This window comes from Sceloporus occidentalis, unplaced genomic scaffold (assembly GCF_023333645.1).
Source record: "Sceloporus occidentalis isolate IW3139 unplaced genomic scaffold, rSceOcc1.0.p SCAF_37, whole genome shotgun sequence".
NCBI lineage: Eukaryota > Metazoa > Chordata > Lepidosauria > Squamata > Phrynosomatidae > Sceloporus > Sceloporus occidentalis.
Window position 1 is genome coordinate 10,563,342 of NW_028317017.1, and position 27,773 is coordinate 10,591,114.

The following is a 27,773-nucleotide window of genomic DNA, read 5'->3' on the forward strand; positions in this document are numbered from 1 at the left end:
ATGTTAACGTAAATTATCTTCCTAATATTGGTACACTTTCTATTTATTAACATTAGAACAAAAAAAATGCTCAGTGAAATATTTTGATAAAGTGCTGTAAAGTTGTACAAATGACAGTGTGGTTTTCCATTCTGAGAGTTGCTTGTAATGGGATGTTTTAGAAAACATTTCAGCTTTAATTGACATGGATGGAGACACATTTCTACAATGCTGTATCTTAACAACACTGGCAGATTAAGTCTCTGATGTGGTGACATTCAAGTCGTGTACACAAAAATGGAACACACATGCTTTACTCAATAAACGATTGTTTCTTGCTGATAATCTATATAGAGCTTGTTAAAAAGATATGCTTCTTCACACCATCACAACAGAACTTACCAAGATATTCATGGTATGTACAAAAATTTAAAAAATCTGGTTTCCTGAACCCAAGGCACATAACATTCATTCAAATGGATTGTTGTGCTTTCAAGTACACAATTGCATGCATTTTTTATTATAGCTATTAACAATTTATTGGTTGTTGGTGGCTAGAATGCAAAAGTCCAATATTTTGAAGATCTGATTGTCTAAAATGATCTTACAGCATATATTTGTGTTTTACATTGGTCCAAGTATATATCATATTATCTCCATTTTCAAAGATCCACCTGCATCTATTTTCTGTATAAAAAAATCTAGAGGAATGCAGCCACATCCATTTAATGGTATGTTGTTTAGTTTAGATTTGAATCCTTTAATTTTCATATTTCCTGTATGTCCACTGGATGCCTCAGACACAGTTCACTTCCAGATGAAATGATTGGTACTTTATTTTCCACATGGTACCTAATGAGATGGCTCACACTTTCGAACATGTGGTCTTTAGTCCTCACCTAAAAGAGCAAATGACTTGAATTAAAAGGAAAGACAGATATACATCAAGTTTTGTGTTCAGCAATTAATTAATGGTCCACCAATGCTCCATTAATGTCTGTCTCATATCATTCCTCATCTGCTTCTCTACTTTGTGAAGCCTTAAAAATAAAATTCTAAATATATATATATATATATATATATATAATTTACATACACACAATGCTTCCTGTGATTCTGCTACGTTTATATATTTCTGCCTTCATCACAAAATATTCTTCAATCAGCTCCTCATTTGCTAATTTGTAACTTATGACTCTTTTCCTTGCCTTATTAATATGCTTATGAGACTTCTTGCGCAGTCCCAGATCTCTCGTTCACACACACCTCTCTTCCTTTATTTCTGTATTAACAAAAAACTTGAAAATCACCCATTCAAAGATACTTTCAACTTATTTGAATAGTATGCACCCATTACTGCATTTATATAATTCTGCCTGTCACCCATCTTTTTTTATATCTATACTTATTTATTCGACCTGTCTGCCTCTTTAATGTCAATCTTATAGTTCTACTACATCCAACTACCTCTTGAATGTAGGTTTGTGTACTGGGCCTTTGTTGCCTTTGTATTGGTTTGTCTTTGCTAGTTTAGGTATGTCAAACCCCAGGAGATATGTAGAGAACCGTGTATATTGTTGGCAAAATACAAATAAATGACATTACATTATAGCCTCTCCTTATTCCATGATATATATATCAATAGTTGTGCAATTTTATCTTTATAACACGAAAGCCTTAAAATCTGCACCCACAATTATTTGACAATAAGTAAGAACAATTTGGTCCATCTAGCTTGCCTGTTTTATCTGCTGTAAAAACCCAAACTTTAACCAGTCCTTGGTCTCATCTTAGATTCAGGATAGCATTATGCCTATCCCATTCACAATGACGCATTCGATGTTGTCCTTAGATGTAGATGTTGGGATATGGTATAATTTTTTACCAATCTGGTACAGAACTATCTGCACTGTACATACAGGATAAAGCAGCCAAATCCTGATACAGTGGGGACAGCGTTGGATAAGGCTCAAAATAATCATACAGTGCTTTAATACAAAATGTCTCTACTTGTTCTGGTCAAAAATGGCTTGAAAAACAATATCAAGCTGGAAGATTCCACCAAATCATGAATTAGACCAAATGTACATTAATACTGTCAGTAACTTTTTTGTGTGTTATGAAATGTTCCAAAAGAAGTGCTCTGCTTCAGTCAATACAATTTTTTTAAAAAAATCCAGCCTACATGTTATAATTTGTAGATCATATATCACTTGTACCTTGCCCTCTGGGTCCACAAGTAGCAGGTGCTTGGGTTGCCCTCCATGGAGTCCACTCAATACATACTGACAAGCGGATGATGTGCTTTCCCGAACTAGGAAGTCACCATCATTAATCAGCAGGCTCTCTGCAACTTTCCGACTCATTTTGCCATGATACCATCTTTCTTTTTGCATGGAGCTGCAATGAGCTGTTTTGCTTCCTTGGAATTTTATGCCAGGATCTTGAACCACTAAGCGAAAAATAACACCAAAATTTCAATTCAGGATCTATCATCTCTACCAATATTTAGCAAAATATTTCAGAAAGAGTTTTCCAGACACTGTTGCTACCAGATCACAATTTATAAGCTGTAGCATGGACTAAGATATGAACTTTTATTGTAAAGGACACCAATGTGAAGCGTATCATTTTGTTTTCTGGACAGATGGGAGCTATAAAAAATGAAAAATGCTTGAAGGCTACATCCTGCTTATATAAAACACAAGGAGGGCACTAATGGACTGGGCACTATGTCTCTCTAGTTGTTTTCAGCTAGGTATGGATTTTGTTGTCGAGATCAGTAAAGCAAAGGGCATTCTTCACTACAGAGAGAGTTGTCAGGACGGATTGCAGGAGAGTTGCGTTCCTTGACTTAACTATACATTAAGAAGGGCTAACTCCTGTGAGCTTCTGCTGCAGCAAGAGCTTGGTTGGCACAGTTCATTGTATAATTAAGTTGGTGAGATTTCTTTATTCTTCTTAGATCGTAAACTCATTTGAGCAGGGCCCTCCTCACCTGTTGTTCTGTAAATCCATTTGTTATGTTATATACTACTTGTTATGTCCTGTCTACCCATTGTAAAGCTCTGCAGAATATGATGGGGACAATTCTACAGCCAACCCCCTCTTTTGTTAAATAATCCCCAGACTGTGACTGCTTCACCCGATACCTGTCAGTCAGTGATTTCTCGCACTGTTTGTGCACAGGTAATATATAATTGGTAAAAGCATACACATTTGGCAAAGTATTACATTTATTACAAGTGAATAAAGTGAAACATACATGATTTTAAGCTGTGGTTTCCAGATGTCTGATCAGGGATTTCTTTTTTCGACACAGTGTTGATATAACATGGGTCATCAAAAAGCTCATGCTTTTCACCAAATGTATTCAATCCATGCTGAGGAGAAGAGCCTGTGGAAAATATAACATTTACAATATTGCCATTTTAGTTAAAAGGGACATTTCAGCCATAATATGTTAGCTTATATCAATTTACATGTATAGTTGTTTTTTTAAAAGAACTTTTATTTTATCAAAATGGCTACAATTGTAAAAATTTGGTGAAGGCACTACAAAGAACATATATACAATCAGTCAATAGTAGTAAAACCCAACTCCTATGCTTATCACTCAATAGCCATGAGCTCAAGACCCATGACCAAATTACTAATTTGCTCCATTGACTCTTGGGTTTTTTTAAATTGAAAGAACTTCTTCCAGTGTGGGGAGAAGTGGACTTCCACCTTCGAGCTATTGCCAATTTAACCAATAGAAGAAAATTAATCACTAGGTGCATTTGTGATTTAACCCCTTCAGGACCGGGTCTTTTTCATACCCTAAGGACCAGAGGTGTTTTTATTTATTTGTTGTCATTTTTACCATATGTTTAAGTCATGATTCCCCTTTCCATACTTGATGAACCCGTACAAATTATACATAATTTCTGTTCAGGAAAAGTAGGATTTTCTGATAAAATTATAGAATACAAAAACATAATTATTAGTGATAATAGGTAAAAAAATCCTATTTTTGCAAATTTCCTTAAAATTCCTTCTATACTGCAGATGCCTCTCATAAATATATTATTTATGTTCAAAAGAGCCACATCCTTTACATATTACACTGGTTTAAGGGGTTTGGGGTAGTGATTTTATAATATACTTGTACTGGTAGGGAACATCATTGGCAAGCGCTGTGGGGTCAAGTACCACCTAGTGACTATTTGTATGTGTTGTTTGATGTGATTAGCTCAGAATGTAACTCCCTACATGCATTTATTCACCTTAAACCATTGAGAGACGTTTCCCTAACTTGCATTCTTATTAATCAACATTTGCGCAAGAGTTTTGTAATTCACTATTTTGGCGAACTCTCGTCAACCATCTTAGAGTGAATCAAATGTTGTATCTGTCGATACTTATAAAACTCAATGTGTGGGAGCTCCTATCTCCTAAGCAAGTCCTCAAATGAAATGAGAAGTCCCTTTGAGAAGAGCTGATTCATTTTTAATATTTCTCCTTGGGACCAAGGGGCTTATTTTTGTAAAATCTTGCATAGCAGGTTGAAGTGATCTAAAGTACTGGACCGAAAACTTCTATGAGACTGTATGCATAACAAAGAGCAGATGTGGAAAAATTGCCATTTTTTTAGCAGCTTTTGTAACGAAACATGACAGCTTTTTTTAATCCATCTCACTAGATCCTCTCTTAAACCTGGCCTGAAGATCCTTCACTAGCCTAATACCTAGGTAGCTGATAAGTCCTTTCAGAGGTCAAAAGAATTCTGAAAACATATCTTGCTAACTTCACCACCAGGCAAATTTTTACTAACAGTCACCTCACCATATTCCCTGACTAAGTGCATCAAAGAGGGGACAGGACAGCAGGGATATGTCAGGATTACCAATATATCATCTGGGAAAATCTGGTATTTTTATGTCAATATGATAGAAGACAGAAAGTTAATTCTCAGCGGAGCAGAGTTTATTTTTGTCTTGTGCGTTGTTCACCAATCTTCCGAATTGTATGGGAATTATTTAATACAACATAGGAATCCTTGCCAAATAAAGAGAAGTAACAACTTACCTAAAGTGTTGGGATTCTCTATACAGTTTTCATATATGTTTGTGTTTTTATAGTAACCCATCTAAAATGAATACAAAATGAACATATTGTAATTAAAAAAAGTATTGTAATTTGCAACCGCAATACACACACCCTAGTATCCACATATACTGTATGTCTAACCAAAAACAAGCCCTGATTTTAGTTTCTTTGTGTCACTACACTATTGCTTTAGAACTTAATTGTATCACTGGACATCTGGGGCACATGTTCACCAAGTTAAAACTTCCTTTTTTTACATCCTTCAGAAATGAATCATAATGAGTCTAAAAACATGTTTTTTTAAACAAGGAAGCCTCAACACAAAACAACAGAAAACTGAGTTTTTTCATTAGACTCAAGTACCCACACTTCAGTTCATACTGATCTTCAAAATGGAGATGAAGCATTATTTCATAAATCACATTTGCTGAATAAAATTTGACAGTTTAGGTTACAAATTAAATCAGTGTTTTTATACAATACGCTTGAGGGTTTAATGTTCCCAAGTATAGGAGTTAGACTGAAGAATTAGCCTATTATGTATTATTGTTGTGAAAACTTATTTTCCCAGTCTGGAGTAGCTTTACTTATTATTTCTATGTATCTGTGCCATTAATCAATCCTCTCTGTTTACCTTTTTGAGATAAAGTGGTTCTTACCAGAGAGCATTGTTCATCCCCAACAAGCAGAGACTGCAGGGTTTCCCTTGTTCTTCTGTCAAGAACATTGTCAGCAGGGGGCATCTTTCTTGGTAACTCATTGTAGTAATCAGGGGCATCCTTATGTTCCAATTTGTCAGATGTATTACTGAGATTTAATATTTCACTAAAAACAAAGATATAAAGTCAACAATATCATCCACAACATTACTGAAACCATTAGGGTCACATCTCAACATTATGTAAGCAACATCATGTACATACAGATATTCAAACTGGAACCTGCCACAACCTGTCTGGCACTCTTTTCTGCTACACAGGCTAGTGGACCATAACCCTGACAAGGGCAAATTTTAGACATCCTAAAAAACATTCTTGGTCTGGGCTAGACTTTATTATTTCTAAATTGGGTAAAAAAAATACATGACAGTTCCTTAAAAGCCTACTTAATTAGAAAAAATAAGGATTTTGAAAAGTGAGAATCCTAGTTCCTTTTTAAGATATCAAAATCAAGAAAACTGAATTAGAATAAGAATACTGTAGATACAGTGAATATATATGTTATATGAAGTGCTGGGTACATTGTTGGAGCTATATAAATAAAAGATAATAATAATAATAATAATAATAATAATAATAATAAATCCATCTTCTAAATGTGGAGCTGTCACTGTGAAAATCTATGGAATGTTTACTGATTGCTTTTAGACCTGATGTGTGGTCTGACTACTGACTAAAAAGTGAAGGTTGAATTCCTCCTATCTGTTAATCAAAATGTTTATGTTCAAGCTACTAGCTTACTTTTTTTTTTTTTACATTTCGTTCATTGGGTTAAAATGTTAGGGTTATTTTTTTAAATTGTTAATTGTCACATCTGGAAGGTTTTGTATAAAGCCCCCTATCTTATTCCATTACAGCACATCACAGTCTCTATGGATCACTCCATTTCTCTGCTATTCTCTTTCGTTGATATAGTCTTACTGTGCGATAAAGTGAAAACATGGTTTATTTAAACTGGCAAGCACACAGAACCTTTTTAAAGTAGCACCCAGCAAAAAGTCTGCCTTTTGGGTTGGGCATATTTCCTCTTATTTAATGTGTATGTTTTCAGTTTTTAATACTGTTTGAGTCTCTTTAGAGTTTTAAAAAATCTATCTTTGCATTCATGAATATCAATTATAGTTTCAAAACAGCAGTTACTATGACGTTCACATACATCCGTTCGAACATTGTTTTCTTAATATTGCAGAGATTTCAAAATCTAAAGAGGTATAACAGACTCTTACGTGTCATTGGACTCAGTGAAAGAAGGGTTTCTTAGGTACTGTTTGAAACGCAGTTCAAAAGCTTGTCCAATTGAGCTGATTACTTCCTGAGCTTTGGTGTTTGAACATTCCAATATGTGGCATGCTAAAATAATACAACAAGTTATTAATTAATGAGAAAATATCCAAAATTATGTTCTGTCAACAGAACATATTGTAATGTTTTTCAAGGATTTTAACACTCCACAAAATAATTTTTTATATTATAGTTTATCAAGTGTAAAGTTCTTCACCAGCAGATGGCAATGTGCAATCAGTTTCCATAAGTCTGCATCCTTTGTAAAAGACAAAAGTTATACAATTTGCTATTACCGTATTTGCTCGATTATAAGACGAGGTTTTTTTCAGAGCAAATGCTCTGAAAAATACCCCTCGTCTTCTAATCGGGGTCGTCTTCTAATCAGACCTCAAATAGAGTCTGATTAGGAGACTAAGATCCAGATCCCCCGCACCGCTGCAGGGGACCTGGATCCTCCTGTCTCACCCCCCCCCCATCATACACACACTTACCGGTGCTTCCTGCTGTATTGCCGGGGCAGCGGGTTGACGTCTACGCGATCCGCGTAGACAACGTCCGCTGCAGCCGGAAGGAGGTGTGGCTAGCAGCGGGGGTTGTCTGCGTCCGTCGCGCAAACCTTCCCCGACTGTCAGAGATCAGAGTTCCCCGCACCGGTGCGGGGAACTCTGATCTCTGACAGCCGGGGAAAGTATACGCGACGGACGGATACAAACCCCCGCTGCCAACTCCACCTCCTTCCGGCTGCAGCAGAAGGCGACGTCAACCCGCTGCCCCGGCTGGAAGCACCGGTAAGAGAGGGCTGAGAGGGGAGGGGAGGGGAGAGTGTGTGTGTGTGTGTGTGTGTGTTAGTTAAATGGGGGTATAGGGTGTGTGTGTGTGTGTGTGTGTGTGTGTGTGTGTGTGTTAAATGGGGGCATAGGGCATTTCTGGAGTGGCGTTAAGGGGGCATTTAATAGAGCACTCTGCCTCCTGAAATGCCTTATACACCTATATGCCACTCTGCCCCATAATATGCATTTTAACCCCCTAAATGCCAGAGTGGCATATAGGGGTATAAGGCATTTCTGGAGGCAGAGTGCTCTATACAATGCCTTTTAACTCCCTTAATGCCACTCTGCCTCCTGAAATGCCTTATACCTCCCTATATGCCACTCTGCCCCATAATATGCATTTTAACCCCCTAAATGCCAGAATGGGATATAGGGGTATAAGGCATTTCTGGAGGCAGAGTGGCATATAGGGGTATAAGGCATTTCTGGAGGCAGAGTGGCACATAGGGGGTCAAAAGGCATACCATGGGGCACAGTGGCATATAGAGGGTTAAAAGGCATATCATGGGCCACAGTGCCATATTGGAGTGGCAAGCCTGGGGGCAGATGTGCGTAACTGGGGGACAGGTTGGAAAATACAAGAAATAAAAACAAAAAAAATATTTTTCTCAATCATAGCTTTTATTAAAAAAAATAGTTTACATGAATTAACATTTACTGGTAAAACTTTTTTCCTTTAGGGTCGTCTTATATTCAGGCTTTTTCTTTTTTTCCTAAGTTAATATTCAGATTTTGGGGGGTCGTCTTATAATCAGGGTCGTCTTATAATCGAGCAAATACGGTATGTTTTGTTTATATACTTCAAAAGGGATGTGCAATAAGATAGCAAACTAAGAATTATTGGGGGAAAAAACAGTGTTACTTGGTCTTAGGAAACCAAGTTGAATTGTAGGTTACAAGCTTATTGGAAATTCCTTGAAAATTATAAATTGGTCCAGGACTTTCAAATATGCTTTCACCAATTCGCCTACTCTTACAAATGCAAATAAATGCAAATGTATGGCTATAGTTTTGCTAGAGAAATCAGTAAGGAATGAAAGGTTTAAGTTGCCCATTTTAGCAGCTTTTGTGTTTAAGATATACATATATATATATACACTCACTGGCCACTTTATTAGGTACACCTGTTCAATTGCTTGTTAACAAAAATAACTAGTCAGCCAATCACATGGCAGCAACTCAATGTATTTAGGCATGTAGACAACATGCTGAAGTTCAAACCGGGCAGCAGAATGGAGAACAAAGTGGATTTAAGTGACTTTAAACGTGGCATGGTTGTTGGTGTCAGACAGACTGGTCTGAGTATTTCAGAAACTGCTGATCTACTGGCATTTTCACGCACAACCATCTCTAGGGTTTACAGAGGATGGCCGAAAAGGAGAAAATATGCAGTGAATGGCAGTTGTGTGGATGAAAATGCCTTGTTGATGTCGAGGAGAATGGGCAGATTGTTTCGAGATGACAGAAAGGCTACAGTAACTTAAATAACCACTCGTTCAACCAGGTGGCTCGATTCTGCACATTTGGTGGGACTGTCCCCTTATTATTCCTTTTTGGAGGGAGATTAGTGCTACCATCCGTCTTCTCACTGGTTCCCCGCTGCCTTTTCAGCCTGTGTCTTACCTACTACACCATACCTCTGCCTCGATTGCTACGTACAAAAAATCCGTAGTGCCACACTTACTCAACGAGGCTAAAGCCTTGATTCCCCTGTATTGGAATCAGGTGTCGCCGCCCTCCTTTAGGGAATGGGTTCAAGGGTGGAGAATACGCGGGTCCTTGAGGAGTTGGTGGCTGGGCACATGGGTCGAGAGGCACAACATGGGAAGAAATGGTTCTACTGGTCTCGTTTTGTGGCTGGGGCCCCTACATGATGGGTGTAGTTTGCTTTCTATGTTTTCTGAGGCGCTCTGGGGCACATCTGGCGCCTTACCAAGCCATGTATCTTGTTATGTTACTACTCTGCTGTGTACTTTCTACCATGTCCTGTATTTTATTGTTGCTCTTTTATTGTTTTTTTTTTGTTTTGTTCCTTCTGTACTATGCCTGGTCCTGCTGTGTCAGGGCCTCCCCCCCCTTTTTTTTTTGTATATCCCTCCCTTTCCCCTTTATAGACAAAATCAATAAAATCTTTGATTTACAAAAAAATAAATAACCACTCGTTGCAACCAAGGTATGCAGAATGCCATATCTGAGCACGTTGAACCTTGAAGCAGATGGGCTACAGCAGCAGAAGACCACACCGGGTGCCACTCCTGTCAGCTAAGAACAGGAAACTGAGGTTACAATTCGCACAGGCTCACCAAAATTTGACAATGGAAGACTGAAAGAACGTTGCCTGGTCTGATGAGTCTCGATTCCAGCTGTGACATTCAGATGGCAGGGTCATGTTCTTGAACATGACAATGAGTTCACTGTACTCCAATGGCCTCCACATTCACCAGATCTCAGTCCTATAGAGCACCTTTGGATGTGGTGGAAAGGGATATTTGCATAATGGATGTGCAGCTGACAAATCTGCAGCAACTGCATGATGTTATCACGTCCATGTGGACCAAAATATCTGTAGAATGTTTCCAACACGTTGTAGAAAGTATGCCACGAAGAATGAAGGCAGTTCTAAAGGCAAAAAGGGGGTCCAACCCATTACTAGCAAGGTGTACCTAATAAAGTGGCCAGTGAGTATATATATATATATATATACATATTTACTGTTCACACACACAACTATTTTTATAATACAGCTCTAGATTTGTTGACCATTAATTGCAAACAAGTGTTGATCACTTAAAATGGTCAACCAAATTACCAGCAGGCAGACTGGTAATTTTAACCAGGTTGGCCCATTTATAAAGTCACCCAAGAAATGATTACATACATACTGGCCACTCTTGTTCAGCACAAGTAGGTAATCAGCAAAATGTTTCAAATGTCCACATGAGATTCAATCACTTTAAAAATGCTGCCCATATCATACTCTAATCCCACTGGCCATTTATAGAACAATAAAAATTGTTTCTATCAGTCCTATTATCAGCACTGCCAGACACTCCAGGGTGAAATCACTTAAATCACAATTGGCCACCTGGAAACATTCCTACCTCTTTGGTTAACTGGATCCTTGGCAACATATGCAACATAGTCTGTTGTATCCTAAAAAAGAAAATGAATTATTAATTTATATAATAATATATAATAATTAGGAATTTATTTTACTAGCTACTTTTATATATATATATTCACACTATATAGACAACTCCAAGTTGAGTTAAATTACTAGTATTTGAAATACTGTGGGATGTCTAGTTTTCAAAAAGATATGGTTATGATTACATTAAATTGAATTGGCCGGCTTCAAAGATGTCCCAAATAGGACATGGGGCAGAATTACCAGATTTGGGAAAAAAATAGTTTTGAAATAGCAAAATGCTACTTGTACTTATTGCACAATAATTTACAAAAAAACATTGGGTATTTCTAAACTCAGGACAAATGTTACAATCTCTTTAGCAGTTTTTTTCTTTATCCTTTGTAGATGAGTGAAATATTTTTTAAATAATATTAAATATTAATATTTCTTAAATTTTTCTATCCAAAGAAAGCCTGTCTTGTCTTGAAAAACAACAACATATAGCTCCTGTGGGTTCACTAAAGGTGATAAAATAACAGCTAAACACGAGCACTGCTAAATGTTAAAACGGCCTCGCTCATGAAGGGTACAAAACGGAAAAAAACAACTCAGTCCTTAATTGGTTAAAATACGCAAATGTAGAGAGAGGAAAATTTGAGGCTGCCTAAATCCACAGAAGAACTGTGGCTAGTTTTCCAGGATGTTTGTAATAACCTACCTGACAGGTTCCTTAAAAAAAAAACTGTGTGCTAGTATATCTAGAAGAATAGGTGCTGTTTTGAAGGAAAAGTGTGGTCACACCAAATATTGATTTCATTTAGATTTTTCTTCACTCACTTTGCATTTTGTTAAATGATTAAAATAAATTATTAATGTGTTCATTTTGAAAGCATTCTTACTATACAGCATTTTCCACACCTGCTTAAAACTTTTGAACAGTACTGTTTATGTTAACCCCTGTTGTACTTATTATACCTAATAAAAGGTACAGTAGGGACAAATTATTACAGTGTTCTGTATTTTATTGTTCATGTATGGAGCTCTATAAAAATCAATGGCATTATGAAGTCAACATTATTGCTGGCATTGAGAAGAGTAGCTCACTGGTCACAATTTTTCCGAAAAAATTTTTTTGAGCCTATTGCAGCCGGATCTCTTTTTTCGTTACTTAATACATACTGGTCTGATAACAGGTGTGATAGGCCAGAAAAATTAAACTTTAATACATGCAGTATGATACATTAATATCAAAATAGTCATATATTATTTTAAAAAATGAATATAGCAATTTAAGTATCTTTTTTTAATCAGAAAGCATAGAAACAATTTTATAGACAGGGTACCGTTGCTTCTTTTTTCTAATCCACAATGGCTCATTTTCTGTATGTCTACACTCCACAATGGATTATGGAGAGAACGCAGTGAGTCACAACATGACTCATACCAAAGGAGCCCTAAACTCTAGCTCTAGGCTAAATAATACAATTGGGCAACTTTTAATTTAACCGCTTCATTTAATGCAAAAATGAATTCAATGCTGATATGTCATACTACATGAGAATTATGCTTCTATCATTATTATACAATGATGGACAATGCAAGAAATTGCAATATTAAATGAACATGAAAATTACATTATAAGTATATATCTATATATTTATACTCACTGGGTCCCCACCAGAAGCAAATGAAATTGACTGCATGTGATGATTTGCAATTACCTAGAAGATATATCATACATAGACATATTAGACTTTTATTTTAGGGTCAAGAACAACTATTGTACTGTTGACTAGACTGTTGACCAAACTTTGCATCAGAATTGTCCTTTATATTAACTAGAACAGTTTTTCCAATTGAATTACCTTTTCTCATTCGTACTACTTGCACAGTATTCATATAGGCAGAAATTATGCTAATACCCAGAATAAATAAGGTATTTTTTTAAAAAGGTTGAACTCAATGAGCAGGTACATTTGTGTAAGATATCATTCCAGAAATGTCATTTAATGGTGTAATAAGGATAATTAATAAAACTTTTTAAAAAATGTAAAATTAAAAGTTCCATGAATCTTATAGGAGAGCATGCAAATAAAGCAGCTTTTGTATTCGATGAGAATGTGATGTGTCAGCGGTAGCTGAGTCAGCATATTGCTTTATATGCATCCTTAAGAACAATACCATCTATGAGTGAAGTAGAAGCAAGCAGGGAGCAGGAAGGGGCAGAATGGGGTAGAGTATAAGATTCATAATCCTGCTTGGAGATGAAGAAGGAAGGCTTCAGGTAGCTTCACCTGGGAAGTTCCCAAGTATGGATATAACTATGCATTATGAAGGGCAAACCTCAGTGAGCAGCTCCTGCAGGAAGGGTAGGGCTGGCCCTGTGTAACACGAGTTCAATTAGTAAGGATGGTTTTAAATACTGTTCAACATTACCAATGCATTCTACAGGGCCACTTCAGATTGTTTTACAGTAAAGGTCACTGCGTGTTTGCCTTTTAACATACATGGTTATACCAGGGAATAAAAGTTTAGAACTCTCATGCAACCCTCCCTCGTATAAAACACCTCACTTGTATAAAACTATCCAACACTCCCTGATCTTGTGGTGCCTTTACACATGGGGAGAAATAATCATTCAGAAGCTTCATCTGAGCTCATAAGTACCTGATGACCTACCTGCTTGGTATCAGCATTTGTCAGAGTTAGGCAGTTTGTTGAGATTGTTAATATAACATTTATGCCAGAAAACTGCAAGTTGCTTTTCCCCAGTACAGAGGACAGGAATTTCAGTGGTGGCTAAAAAGAAAAAGAAACAATTACACTCTGTGTCTGTAGATGTTTTATTAACAAGGCTCTCCTTTGGGTGGCTTGCACCTGAAAACTACAATCCATGTATATCATCATCTAGCAATTGCAGAACATTAATCCACATAAAAGATTACATTAAACAATATTAACTTGAAGTATAACATATAAGAATAATCTGTTTGAAATAAATGCTTTATCCCTAAAACGGCACCTTTTCATTACTTTTTTACAATATCCTTCATTTGTCTTCATTAAATAGGTTAGGGGCATCTGCCCAAAACTCTCGTTTCTAAGAATGTATTGCGGCGTAGATGCATATAGATTTTTATCAAAAGATGTCACACAAGGTAATAACTTTTCTGCTGAATGGGTTGTCTCACTGTGCTATAAAACAGTAAGTTAGTTATCAACAGGACACATCATGTGGGCACTTTTAGTCAAAGGAGACATAGAGAAGGAAAACAGTGCATATATTCTTGGTAATATGATAGGTTTAAAAAAAATAGTATTAACCTTTTATTTTTAATAGAAGTTGGGGTATTATAAGTGTGACCAACCATAAATGATTTGCATGCTTTCTTTCTAAACCATTAAACTTACACAGAAGGACAGTGATGGGTTCACATTCTTTGATCCTCTGGGCAGATATTACACAGGTATCCCCAACAATACTTCAAACTAATTATAAGATATTTATGGTCAGTGACCTTGCTAGTGGGGCAGCACAAAGACAGCCTGAGTTGAAGAACCTGAACACTACTCACCTAGCTCTACATGAGCCAAGCCAGAAGAGCTTCTGCACAAGAGCATGGAGCCACTAAATAAGGGACGAGCCCAACCCAAGCCCACACTGATTCTATTCCTCTATTAAAGAGGAGGCACGGGTAAGATGGTGAACTCATGAGGAGTGAGAAATGTTTTATGTGAATAAAACTCATTATTAAATCTTAGGTCAAAAATCATTCTACTTCGTGGACTGTACTTGGAGCAACATGCATATCTCAATGTTTGATGTCCTGTGGATTTTCTGAATAAAAAAATCTATCATGCCCAGATTCTTGGCTCACTTGGTATCATCAATTTGCTATGGTCTACGAAATATACTGCTTTAATTCCAAAACCAGACAGATCTCTGGAATGTTGAGTTACATGCCAATTAAGACTGCTTAATGTTTCTTCCGTCATTGTGGTCATATGGAGGATAATTTTTCAAACATGCTTACAGATCACGTGTAAGATATCATGTGGTTTTTTTTTCTTTCTGTAAAATTAATAATTTTCAAATTGACCTTAGTTGAACTTTGGTGAGATTCATTAGGACATTGTTTTTGTGTTCATTTAGAAAAATGCCTAATTTTAGTTTAAAGGATGTCACGCTCAGCCCTCAACAAGCATAGTCCGGCAAGAGTTGTATGAATTATCTAATTTAACATAGAAGTAAAACATACACATCAGTGTATTCCTGATCTGTTTGTTACGTTATTTTCTTAAAACTGTGACCTTGGGAAATAGTTTAACATTTATCTGTGTTACTTATTTTGTTGAAACTAGGGTAGCCCACAACCTAAGAAGCATAAAAGGCATACATGTCCAGCTTACATGGGACTGCACTGCATTTTAACCCAGATGAGACTCTTAAGTCTTTTATGCTTTTCAGGTCATGCGCTCCCCTAGTTTGTATATTTTTTGTGCTCTACATATTTGCAGGGTCTGTACTTGGGATACTTTGATGTAGTGGTGTGCAAAGCAATATATGGCCGTATAGTGTGACTTAATCCCCAATATTTATGCCTTAGATCTAAAACGATTTTGGAGCAACCTGTCACTGTTTTTGTATTGCTTGTAGGGTTAGTGTTTGAATCCCCAAGCATATTCTAATAATTTTTCCTTAGCTAAATACACCATTTACAGTTTGCTTGCAGTGTGAGTTTCTGTTTTATGTGTTTTACTTTATTTGGCTCTATTTTACTTTTTTCAGACAAGGCAACCTTATTTATTTCCTTTAGTTACTTATACCCATTAAACAGAACTACATTTTAGTTAGAATATATTAGCATATTTTAGTATTTAACCAGGTCTGGTCTTGGGAGTTCCATGTTGAGTGTAGACCAGATTTTGTTTGCTTTGATACTCAAGTATAACAAATCATGCATGTTTAGTGTTTGTTACATTAGCATGGTTGGCTCTTTAATTATAGGAGGTCCAAAAGAAAACTGGCATTGGCTGTTGGCCTGTGCTCATTAGAAAAGAAGGCATGCACTGCTGGAGAACACTTGTTGTGTACCTTGGAGAAAGCATCTGAAATTTGCTACAAAACCTAACCAAAGGTAGCGTCCAAATGTGGCGACCGTGAAATTACAGTTGTATGCCAATGGTATAAATAATTTCATAATATAAATCAGCAGTAAGTACACTAAGGGACAGTGTTTCAGAAAGCCTTAGATGTTGAAAACAAGTATTACCTAGTTGTAAAATTGCCAACAAAAGAATCTGAGGCCTCTGCTTAAATCTTAATACATCTAAAACACAAATGCCAAGTTAAAGAACAATCTTCTTCAGCTATCCAGTTTGCTATTAAATCACTAAAAAAAAAAATTTCTCAAACCCAACTATTTACTTTGAATTCAATAGTTATTGATAAAGAAAGGCTCACAGATCAGGATCTTTGGATTTTAACAAATTAAGGCAGCAAAGTATACCAACTGTTCTCTGTGTCCTCCAATAAACACAGAGCTTTTAGGCATGCAGCAAATAATATTATACTTCTGTGTGTATGGGAACTGACAAGGTGTTAGGCTTGTTGGTTAGTCTGCTTTGGGATTTGTGATAAAATATGTTTTAACACACTATGTTATAAGTTGTTGCTAGACATTTATTGTACAGAAAATCATTTCATTTTTTTATAATTACCTTTCGCTTTTTAGTGGCTCCTTTTGCATTCGGAACAGCTTCACACAGCCGACTTATTGCTTCTCTGCAAGAAAAGTAAGATTCTAAAAGTAAAGTATTACATCTGGGTTTACAGAGCTTTTTTTATTGAATGCTGGATTAGGGGTTTACATATTCACACAGATTCCTGTGTGCATGAGTGTAGGAACCCCCAAAATGGTTTGGATAAGGATTTTTCCTTATCCCACAATACAGTAATACACAATACTTTGCTACTGCTGATCCTCTCTAAAGTAATCTAGGCTCCCTCTTATTGCCAGAGGCATCTATACACAGACAATTACACATAGCCAAATTATGAAGTATACAAAATGAAAGATAAGATACATAACTTAATAACATCAAATAGTTGATCAAACAAAAATACTATATTGTATGTATGCAATTGATTATGTTGGTTCCATTTTTGGAATAGTCCAGTAGTCATGTTTCATCTGATTTGGCAGAATAATATTGGTGTTATGAAAAAAATGTATTCTGGTGTGAAGTTTTAAGATCTTCTCTCCAATCTTGATCAGTGGATCATTCTGCTAGTTGCTATTGCGAGAAACCCACTATTTAAAGCTTGAACCAAAACTACCACTTTTATCATAACCCAAAACTTGATGGGTGGCATAAATACAACCAGCGTGTCACTCATCTTCTTCCTCAACATTGCATAAGTATAACTGCATTAAGTTGAATCTCCCATAACAAGGGAAATTCTAGAGTTTCAACCATTTTGGTCCCAGGTTAAAAGACAGAAATAAGTGAGTTGCCCAAATATAATAAAGATACTAGTAATACATTGGATTTTTAATTCTTATACCCGCAAATTATTGAATTCTATGGAGACCAAACAATTCAAGGGTGACTAACAGTGTAATTGTTCTCAAATAGACATATGTAGCTTAAAAATGTATTATGTGTTTTAGTGCACAATGATTTTTTTGTACACTACTGAGTTTTCTATCTCCTTTCTTTTGCCCACTCAATAATCACAATAACACTGGCTCCCTTTGTTCATTGTAACTCTTAAATAAGAAAGATGATATAAGAAGCAAAGAATGTTAGTAGAAAAAAATGGTTAAAAAGCGCAAAATCTCTGCAGCGACCACATAACAGAAAGTGTTTTTGTTCTGACAGAACGGAAACAACTCATCTGAACAAAGATAGTTATTTAGCAAATATCTGTCCAACGTAAAACACAGCCATATTAAAAAAAGACATTATTGTTTAGTTCTTTAAATGAGCGTAGCCTAAGAGATATCTGTGAGAAAATTACTTCTGTTCTTCAATTTTCTTTGGATGTTTCACACAAGAGCCAAATTACAGTAAAATTTAAGGGAAATTGCTGTATAGTACGGGAAATCTAGGTCAGGAGTTTAATTAAGTACTTTTAATTGGGCATGAAACAGAGTATAGTAATATATATATATATATATATATATATATATATTAATACTATAAATAATTAAAGCTGGATACACCCTTGATTATTTAGTTTATGAAAATGTATGCACCAACTAAAAGTCTGTGAAACCAAATCTGCTCTGGGTCAAATCCATAGGGAAGGCGCATTTTCATGGCAAGATTTATCTGTGTGTTTGGGAATATATAGGTACTGCACAAATTGGGACCTTTATTGATTTATAAAAATGATTTTATATTGAATTGTATATTAATCCTGTAATTTGGGATTTATTAACATTTTCATAGGGCTATGAAGCACCAAACAGATGGTCTGAAACCATCAATGGACATTAAATCATGTACAAATTATTAGTACAATGACTAAAATCATACTTGCGCCATATATTAGGCATTAACAGAATAAACAGCTTTTATGCAAACTTCTGTTGTGATACGTTACCACTACTTCAGCTGATATATATATATATATATATACTACTTTATATAGTGTGATTGTGTGCCTTTTGTTCACATGTCTACTTTTCATAAAATTTGGGTTTCTATTGGTCGCCGGCAGGGAGCTCCTTTTACATCAACCAATGAAGGGCAGGTTCAATAAACAATTCTACTTAATAATTTACTAAGTTATTAGCGTCTCATAATGGAGAATGATGGCTGTTGAGGAGGCTGGGAGAATAAACTGGAAAAGAAGTCAAGATTGAGAAAAAGAATGAATGGGGAAATGGTGTCTAAATGGTTGAAAGGGAGGGAGAGGCTAAAAAAGGGATGTGGAAAAAGGCAGGGAGGAATATATTAATGAACCCTCAATCATCTTTGTTCTGCCACTGTACACCAAGGTAAGTGTCTACTGAAGACCTTAAAAAGAATATAGAAGTTCAAATGTATTTCATAATTAAAAAACACAAAATATCCTTTTGAATAATAAATAGTAATTTCCACTACAAAAATTAACATTATTGTTTTACATTAGTGATTTGAAAAAAAAGAAACTTACTTTTTTGGAGAAGCTAAAGTCTGTGTATTCCATAGCAGTAGTATTTAGTAGTATATTTTATTTATATAGTGCCAACAATTTAAACGGCGCTTCTTACAACACATAAATAAAAAGGATATGTCAAAACTAGAATTGAGTAAGAAAGACTGATACTTTAGGTAAAGAGGGCCCTGCTCGCAAGCCTTGCAATCCAAAGGACAATGGTCGGCCACAAAGAATTCCGGTGTCCACCAATGGGACCAACGGAAAATTAAAGAGTATCACATCGCGGTGACTTGATCTGGTCCTGCGACATGGTCTTGTTAAAGACAGTCTTTTCTCTTCACCGTGCACCAGAAAGTGATGTAATTTCCAGACATCTCTTTTTTGCATCTCTTTTAATGACTTATGTGGCTCTTTTTTCTGTGTTGTCCAAGTCCTTCTCCCTCTTTTCTATGCTCTTTTCGTCTTGCTAAACCCTTTTTCTACCTACTTCTTGCAGTCTCTTTTCCATTTGAGCTCTCTTTTTCTGTCTCTGAATTATGTACAAAAATAAAGCAGAAAAAAAAGAGGACAGCAAGAGAATAGGGGGAGAGAGGCTTGAAAAACACAGAAGAAGAGAAATCGAATGGTGAAAAAGAGATAAAGTGAATTAATGTGTACAGGAATCAGAGACAGAAAGAGAGATCAAAAGAAAAAGACCGCAAGGAAGCGGAAGTGTTGATAATTGTTGCATGTTAGTGTTGAGTGCCTGGTAGTGTTGGTGTGAGTGATTGGGTGTGTTAGTGTGGCTAGTGTGCTTGTGCATGTTAAAGTAAGTGCCCCGGTGTGTCTATTAGTGTAGTTGTCTGTGTGTCTGCATGTGTTAGTGTGTACAGTAAGTGTTCAGGTGTGTGTAAATGTGGGTGTTATTGTCTGTGTGTATGTGTGTTGGTGTTTGGTGCCTGTTGTAGGTGTCACTGTCTGTGTGCATGTGAGTTGATGTGTTTGTGCAAGGTGGCAAACTGGGGCTCCAAATTCAAACTCTGTAGTAAAAGGCTTGGTCATATAATCTGCATATAATCACAAGTCTCTGCATGTCCAAAACATACCAAATAGATTTACTATTTAATTGTTTTATGGAAATACAAGTTTACTTGGTGAAACAAATCTTTTGGGCATTTGCAAGCTATCAATAATGAGCCCATCTTCGCATGTAGAATGTCTGCGTAAAAGCAAGGATTATCAGTCATAAGGTAAATGTGACTTAAATTATGGAAATTCATTAGCATTTCTCTGAAATAGAAGAAAAAAGAAACTACTTGGAAGCTTTGCTACTGGAAATGTAATCATTAAATTATATATAAATGTGGGAACATATATGTAAATGCAGTTAAACATTTACTTCTGAGCCTGTATAAATTGGCCATTTCCTAGAAAACTGTATTACCTTGTAACTTGTGTTCTTGTACCAAAGTCGAGAGATCTCATTGACTGCAGCACTTCTATACAGCCCATGTACTGCAAAATAAATACAGAAACATAACCCTTCATTGTATTGCCAAATTATTTCTTAATCGTAATTGTGTCTAATAAAGAAACATTGGAAAAGTAAGTTTGTCCATCCTTGGTAAAGTAACGGTATCATTCAGAATAAAGAGAGTATGCTTTTCACCATAGTCTTGATGCAAAAAACTAATGACATATAAAAAAAAGGCTGGTGAGATATAATCTTAATGAATAATTGTCGCTAAAGCAGTTTATATATTTACTACTGTATGATGCAAGTTGTAGCAAGAGACAGCTCACATGTCCTCCCCTGCAGTTCCCAAAATCTAAAAAAATGTTTACATTTTGAAAAGAATGACGTTGTTTTAAAAATGGGGGTCCCCAACAAGATCCTCGATGGGAACAATTTCCACATATGACTCCTCTGACTCCTCATGTAATTCCCCAGAGGATTTGATTGTTAAATTAAAAATGCATTGCCAATGGGAGGTGCAGAACCCACTCATGCCTTCCCCTTGCATCACTGCTCCCTGTGGGATAGGGGTTTAAAGATAATTCAACCCTTTGGTGATGGCTGGAGTCCATCATTGCCTCTCCCCTTCTTTTTATCCCATGTGCTAAGGGATTGAGGGGATTCAGGAATGGCCACTCACAACATAAATAAATATGCAATTAAATAACATTTAAAAATGCATCACCTTTAAGTCAACTATGTAAGGGGTGAGGTCCATCCAGTACAACTTTTGGGTGCCAAATCTTGATTCTATATGTTGCACATAGTGTCAGGAGGGTGGACATTTCACTACTCACCCTTTTGGCACCTGGAGGTGCAACACGTAAAATAAAAAACCACTGCAAAAAATTTAAATAATCTATGCGTGTCTTTTATTAAGCCTATATAATAATATATATATATATATAGATATAGATATATATAAATATATTGTGCAGAGGTGTTGGTGTTGTAATCTAACTAAAGCCTTCATTTAACACCCTCCACTCCCTACTCTGCAACCAGGGAGTTTAAGCAATGTCTCATTTTTAACTACAATAAATAAAGAATACATGCCTTGTTTTTCCTTACAAAATATATTCCAATATGCATTTAACATGGGAATTAGGCTGAAGTGGCCCATTACGTAACTAGATAATATAGGATTTATGGTGAGATGACTTATTCTCTGCCGTTCCCAGGTTAATAAGATACACTCAATTGTAAACGCATGTTCCATATTTGTTCTCCTATTTTCTGTTGTGAAAGCGAGTATTTTACATTTTGCTAAATTGTATTTCTAGCCAAAGAATATGTCTTGCGCAGATCTTCATTATGTATGCTAACAGTATTAGCTGCAGAGACGCTCTTAGCTAGCACCTCTCTAGTGTCATTGACAAAATGAAGTATTCAGAGTAGGTGAGTCACGCTCTGAGATCATATGATGATGGGTGAGGGCACACTTGCATCTTTGGCCTGTGCGTGGGAAGCTACTCTAAATTAAGATGAGAAAATCAATATAACACATGCCCAGAAGAGTATAGTTGATTTTATTTAAAGGGCTAGCTTTTTTCCTACAATTATAATAGGCCTTTAATCCGTGCCAAGGACAATAATTCTGTAGTAGTGATGGGTAAAATTCTAACCATTAGAACCCTAGTTTGACATCAGCTTCTCCTTGTAACTGACCTGACCTTTTTCTAAAGCCCACATGATTGAATATAAATGTTGAACTTTAGTCTTAGGTAAGTGAAACATATTTTCTAAATTAATGGTTTTTTTTCATCTGAACACATACCTTTAATGCATAATCTCTCTATCTTTCTTTAAAGTTTCTTCATTCATGAAGAGATTGTTCTGTGCTTCAGTGGAAATACCGTAGTTATTATATGGTCAGGCCTGGGCTGGCCATCTGGCACAGCAGGTGATTGCCTGGTGGGCCGGTGGCCAACAGCGCAACATACATCCACGGCTGGTTAGGCCGTACTGCACACTATGCGAGCAAAACATAGCCTGCGGGTACACATATCCAGCCATCAGCCACACCTACGTCTTTAGGGAGCCGCTGGATTTAATGTGCCAGGGCCACCCCACCAGAGCCAGTCCAGCCCTGCATATGGTAAATCTGTTGATGTATTGGGCTTGGTGAATGCAAGCTGTTAGGATGTGTATATAACAATAATAAACTCTGGGAAGTGTGTTCATAAATGGGTTTCTTAAATTAAATAAATGGGTTTCTTAAGTTAAAAACTACCCAGTATCAGCTTAACAAAAGTGTCTGTAAAACCTTTGGTCTGCCTTGAGTTACACATTGCCCATGATGAGTGCAATGTCTATATGATCATTAAATTATTTTAAAATAAGGACACAAACACAGAGGTATGGGGATAAAAGGTAAGCATACATAAATAAAATATTGGGGTACTTGAGGGTAATAACATGGGTGTAGCGCTGGCGTAACATCCCTTGCACAGTGGATATAGTGCTTTCCACTCAGCAAGAACCCAGCCCATGGGTAGGTCCTCCATTTAGCTACTTGTGCTAGTGCCACCCGTATTAGCCATACCTCAGACAGCTACGTTCCACACTTATGCCAGACCATAGGAACCCCTGCCAGCACTGATTATCTTGACTCAAACAAAGAAAAAATGTGGGTCAAATCCTTGTGGGAGGCCGGAAGTCAGTTAAGCTGTGTAATTTCAACTGCCCGATCCACACTAGCCTGAACCCTGGACGCTGTATATGTTAATGATATTCCATTCCTAGTCAAGCGGTCCTTTCATTAATGCTGAATCATTGGGTTGGTATCTACACCCCAGAGCCCCAAAACACCCCTGTTCTGAACCAATAACTCTGTATCCTAATTAATTCCCATGTACGCAAGCAGACTTATTAATGTTAATGGTCTGCACTGGTCAGTAACGATCAAAAGTGGTCCAAGGAAGCAAAAGTGGTGAACCGGCAACAGGGTCATGGGTGGCCAAGGCTCATTGATGCACAAGGAGGATGAAGTCTTGTCCATGTGGTCAATTCCAACAGATGCGCTACTGTAGCTCAAATAAAATAATATATAACCAAAGGGGGGATACTTCCCTTCTTAGCGGATACACAGCTGCAACCCTGTAAAACACTCTCCCTTGAGATACGTCTGAGTTACAATGTACTTTACATTGTAGCAGAGTGTCATTTCTGCAGTGTTGTCACATGAAAAGATTTAATAAAATATTTACAAGAATGTGAGGGGTGTACTCACTTTTGTGAGTATCTGTGTATCCTGACAGCTCCTTTGTGAAGCTGTTCTCATGACCATCTGACGACAGAGCAGCAATTAAAAACATGTGATGTGTCAGCATGATGGCAGGTCTCACGTACACCACAACACAAAAATAGGAGAGGCATTCTTCTATTAATACTTAGAATTTCTATATAAAATGTATAAATGTTGATCAAGGAGAACCCATTGTACACCACTGTCAAATATGATGGCGCTATATACATTCTAAGATAGTAATATAAGTTGAATAAAGACACAAGTCCATCACAAGTTGTTTTCAACAAGCTATAACTAATCTCCAATTATATCCCTGTATATTCTTCGTTTTTTTGCAAAAAAATTATCTAGCCCATATTTTAAGACATCTATTGCATTCAATAAATAATAATAATGTGTCGGGTCCTTTTTAAGAGGGCATCAACATCTTCTATATCTCAGGCTTAAATCAGAGGACAAATCTCTGTAAGTACCGTATGATTCATTAATGAGACTGGACCACACATGACTCATTCACGTTAATTCCACTTCCTATGAAGCTGGCCTGTTTTTTTATTTAATAGTAAAGATAAGCACCAGAAATATTGGATATCTGCGCAGCTTCCTGGTGACTCATGTTCAATCCACATGGCAGTGCAATGCATGTTTGCCCAGCATTTTATATCAATTTATCATCAGATGTTATGTATAATATTGTTACTGTGTCACTTCTATCATCTACAATCACCTCCTGGAAAAAAATACACGCAATTCTACTAGGAAAAGAGAACGTGTATTAATCTACGGTATACATTTGTTATTTGAATTACTGTCATTTATAGTAAAGATTTTGTAAACATACAAAGAGCGTATCTTTGTTTAATACATTTAATGTCATTTTTTGCTCTGGGGAATGCAAACAATCCATTCACTTCTCGATATATATGCTAGAAATGTATGCATGTTTATGTACAAACAGATCAGTCATAACAATACCGAATTTGAGGCCAGACACAAAAAAAGGCATAACTTTCTTTAATCCTCTGCTGTGGTAGCTGACGTCTACACTAGAACCCAGGAAGAAATACAGCTCGCTGTACTGGGAGTTGGTAGCAGAGTTTGCAGCAGGGCAGTTGCAGTTTCAGCTCACCCACTTCACTATACATTATTATCATACCTGGACACTCACAAGGTTTGACCCAGAGTCTCCAGATGAAGTGCTGATTACCTGGGTCTCCTGGTCGCTCTCCTCTTTCTCCATGCCCACTTCCCACAGGGTTTCTTCTCACTTACAACATGTTTAACCCCTTCATACCTACTATCACTAAAACTTTCATGTACACTCCTTAAAAATGTTATGTGCCAGCGCTGGCTTGGTTTAACCTACCCTGACAGAGACCTCTTACAAACAACCTAGGAAACTATATTTATCCTTTCATGTAGCCTGGCTGGAGGCTCTATAATTAAGCAAGGAGTCTAACCCCACATAATTCTGACTTGTGTAACACAAAAATCAAGCAGCTGATACCTTTTGTGATTGAAAATGATCAATACAGGCATAGTTTGGGAGCATACATATATATATTCTCTTTCATGTTCCTGTTTATGGCACTGCCATGTTAGCCTATGTAACAGGCTCAAAAGCCATCATTAGGGAAAGGGCCCTAGTCAGGTAGAACACTTTATGCCATGTGGATAGAAAAAATAAAATCCTATATAAAAAGGGAATGTTCTTTTAAGCCACAATCATACGAAGAAACAATTTACAGCAAATGTGCATTCTGTGTATGTAAATAGTATACTATAGTTCATTGTGCTTACAGATCTGTGCGTTAATGTGGGTGCCGTACCTTGCCACATGAGCCCTTTTTGAAAACCCTTTGTGATGCAGGATGATACTTTGATGCCAGTGACGAGGATGGATAACCTCTGGGTTCATCAATGTATCTAGTACTAGTAGCAAGAAATGCGCTGGGAGAACATGTACCATTTTATTTATTGGGCACATAATGTCATGAGGACGCCAACCAGGATTTACACATAAATGCTGCTCAAATTTCTGATTGCAGAGCAAACTTGGTTTTTCTCACTGAGCTTTAAAAAAATAGGGATGTCTGTACCTTTAAGGAAGCATTCACTACCTGTCCTACACCAATTATTTGACTACAACCCTGATCACCTCCATCAGCAGTAGGTAAAGTGTTCATAACCGGACTCTGGTGTCCATGACAAGCCTTTTGGAAATCAATGGTGTCTAGGAAGCATTTTCTGAAACGTCTGCAACACATTTTTATGTTGCCAACTTCAGTAACCATGTAGCTGCCAAAAACAACTAGGGGTATACATGTCATTCAACCCTACCTTTAACACTGAAGCATAGCACTTAGTTGGTTTTGGCCCATTTTGTTTTCCCGCTGTAAAACCTTATTCAGTCCTTGGTCTTGTTTTTATTAGGTATAGCTTGACCCATGTAGGTTTAATTTCCCTTATATTAAACTCTACCACTTCTGCTGGAAGACTGTTCCACTAATCTATCACCTCAAGCGAAGTAAAAATGCCTTAAATATATTATATATAAGCCTTGTGCTCTTTAACTGTAGTCTATGAGTTCTTGTTCTCCTTCAAAACAAACTTTTCTTTTATATTTTGCTGAATCCCTTTATGTATTTCAATGTGTCTATCACGTCTCTCTCTCTCCTCTCTCTCTCTCTCTCTTTTCTCTGTTCTCTCCTTCAAGCCAGATGTGTTGAAATAATTTAGTCATTCCTGATAATTTTTATCCTGCAAACCATGAATCATTTTAGTAGCCATTGTCTGAATATCCATCTGGAGATCTCAGTACTGTACACAATACGGTACACCCTGTTTTCCTTTTCTATCAATTTCTTCCATTGGCTGGCAGCCTTTAAGTCCTCAAAAATTATTTCTCCCAAGTCCCTCTACTCTGACCTGACAGTCCCCATATTTCATGTTTACCAACACTGAACACAACTCAAATCATTAGCCATTTGGCTTATTCCATCTGAAATGGCTATCCTGTTGCAGACATTTGTATCATCTGCCAAAAGACCATTCCTTTCAGATCTTTTATAATATCATCAATAAAAATATTAAAGATAATGAGTCCCAGTACAGATCCCGGAGGTACCCTACTAGTAAGACCTTCCTCCGAATATTCACCATTAACTACAACCTTCTGTCTCCTGTCACTCAACCATTGCCTTATCCATTTAAGTGTTTTAACATCCAAACCCAAATACTTTAAGCATATAAATGACAGTTACACTACATGCAAAACAATTTTTCCCTTTCTGTAGTACGGGGTATAAAATCTCAGGGTACTTACTATGACGTAGTAGGAGATGCCTTTCCCCATATTGTTGTGACTGTCTTGCTGAGTGTGACTCTGCTTCCTAACAAGCAACGTCTCGGTCTCCAGTAGAAGACAATCATTTTGGATCTTTGCGTTTACATCCGCATCCTGTCTTGAATTAGAAACGTGTAAGTGGCTGTTTTTTGCAGATGTTGTGCTGCTCGGTGCAGCGTGACTTTCTGTCAGCTTTGTTCTTGGTACCTCTTTAGTCCCAAGAGAGAAATGCTTGAAACCCAGAAGACTGCTGGGACTAGACAACTTAAAGTGAGACATTTTTGGTATCAAAGTGCATAGTGTCGTCGAACTGTCCTGAGTCACCAAGGTGATATTTTCAATGGGTAAAGGAGAAGTTGCGGAATTGTGAGCACTGAAACACCCTTTGGCATTTGATGATATGCTCTGCGTCCCATCTTCTGTTGAGGTTAAGGAGTCATTCCTAAATCGACTGTACTTTGCTCGCTGAAGCATTACTGGGAGGAAGGTTTCATGCA

At 36.8% G+C, this 27,773-nt stretch overlaps 1 protein-coding gene across 1 annotated transcript; it reads right to left on the reverse strand.

The window, feature by feature from the left end:
• Nucleotides 1-746: 746 nt before the first annotated feature.
• Nucleotides 747-27,750, reverse strand: LOC149297823 (SHC-transforming protein 4-like). The gene is made up of 12 exons (XM_089488290.1): nucleotides 27,256-27,750; nucleotides 20,609-20,679; nucleotides 16,755-16,818; nucleotides 13,713-13,832; nucleotides 12,701-12,754; nucleotides 11,005-11,056; nucleotides 7,016-7,139; nucleotides 5,730-5,895; nucleotides 5,050-5,110; nucleotides 3,245-3,376; nucleotides 2,199-2,431; nucleotides 747-878 (listed from the first exon to the last, which is right to left on the reverse strand). The coding sequence occupies exons 1-12, from the start codon at nucleotides 27,748-27,750 to the stop codon at nucleotides 747-749; spliced, it is 1,704 nt and encodes a 567-aa protein (XP_089344416.1).
• Nucleotides 27,751-27,773: the final 23 nt, after the last annotated feature.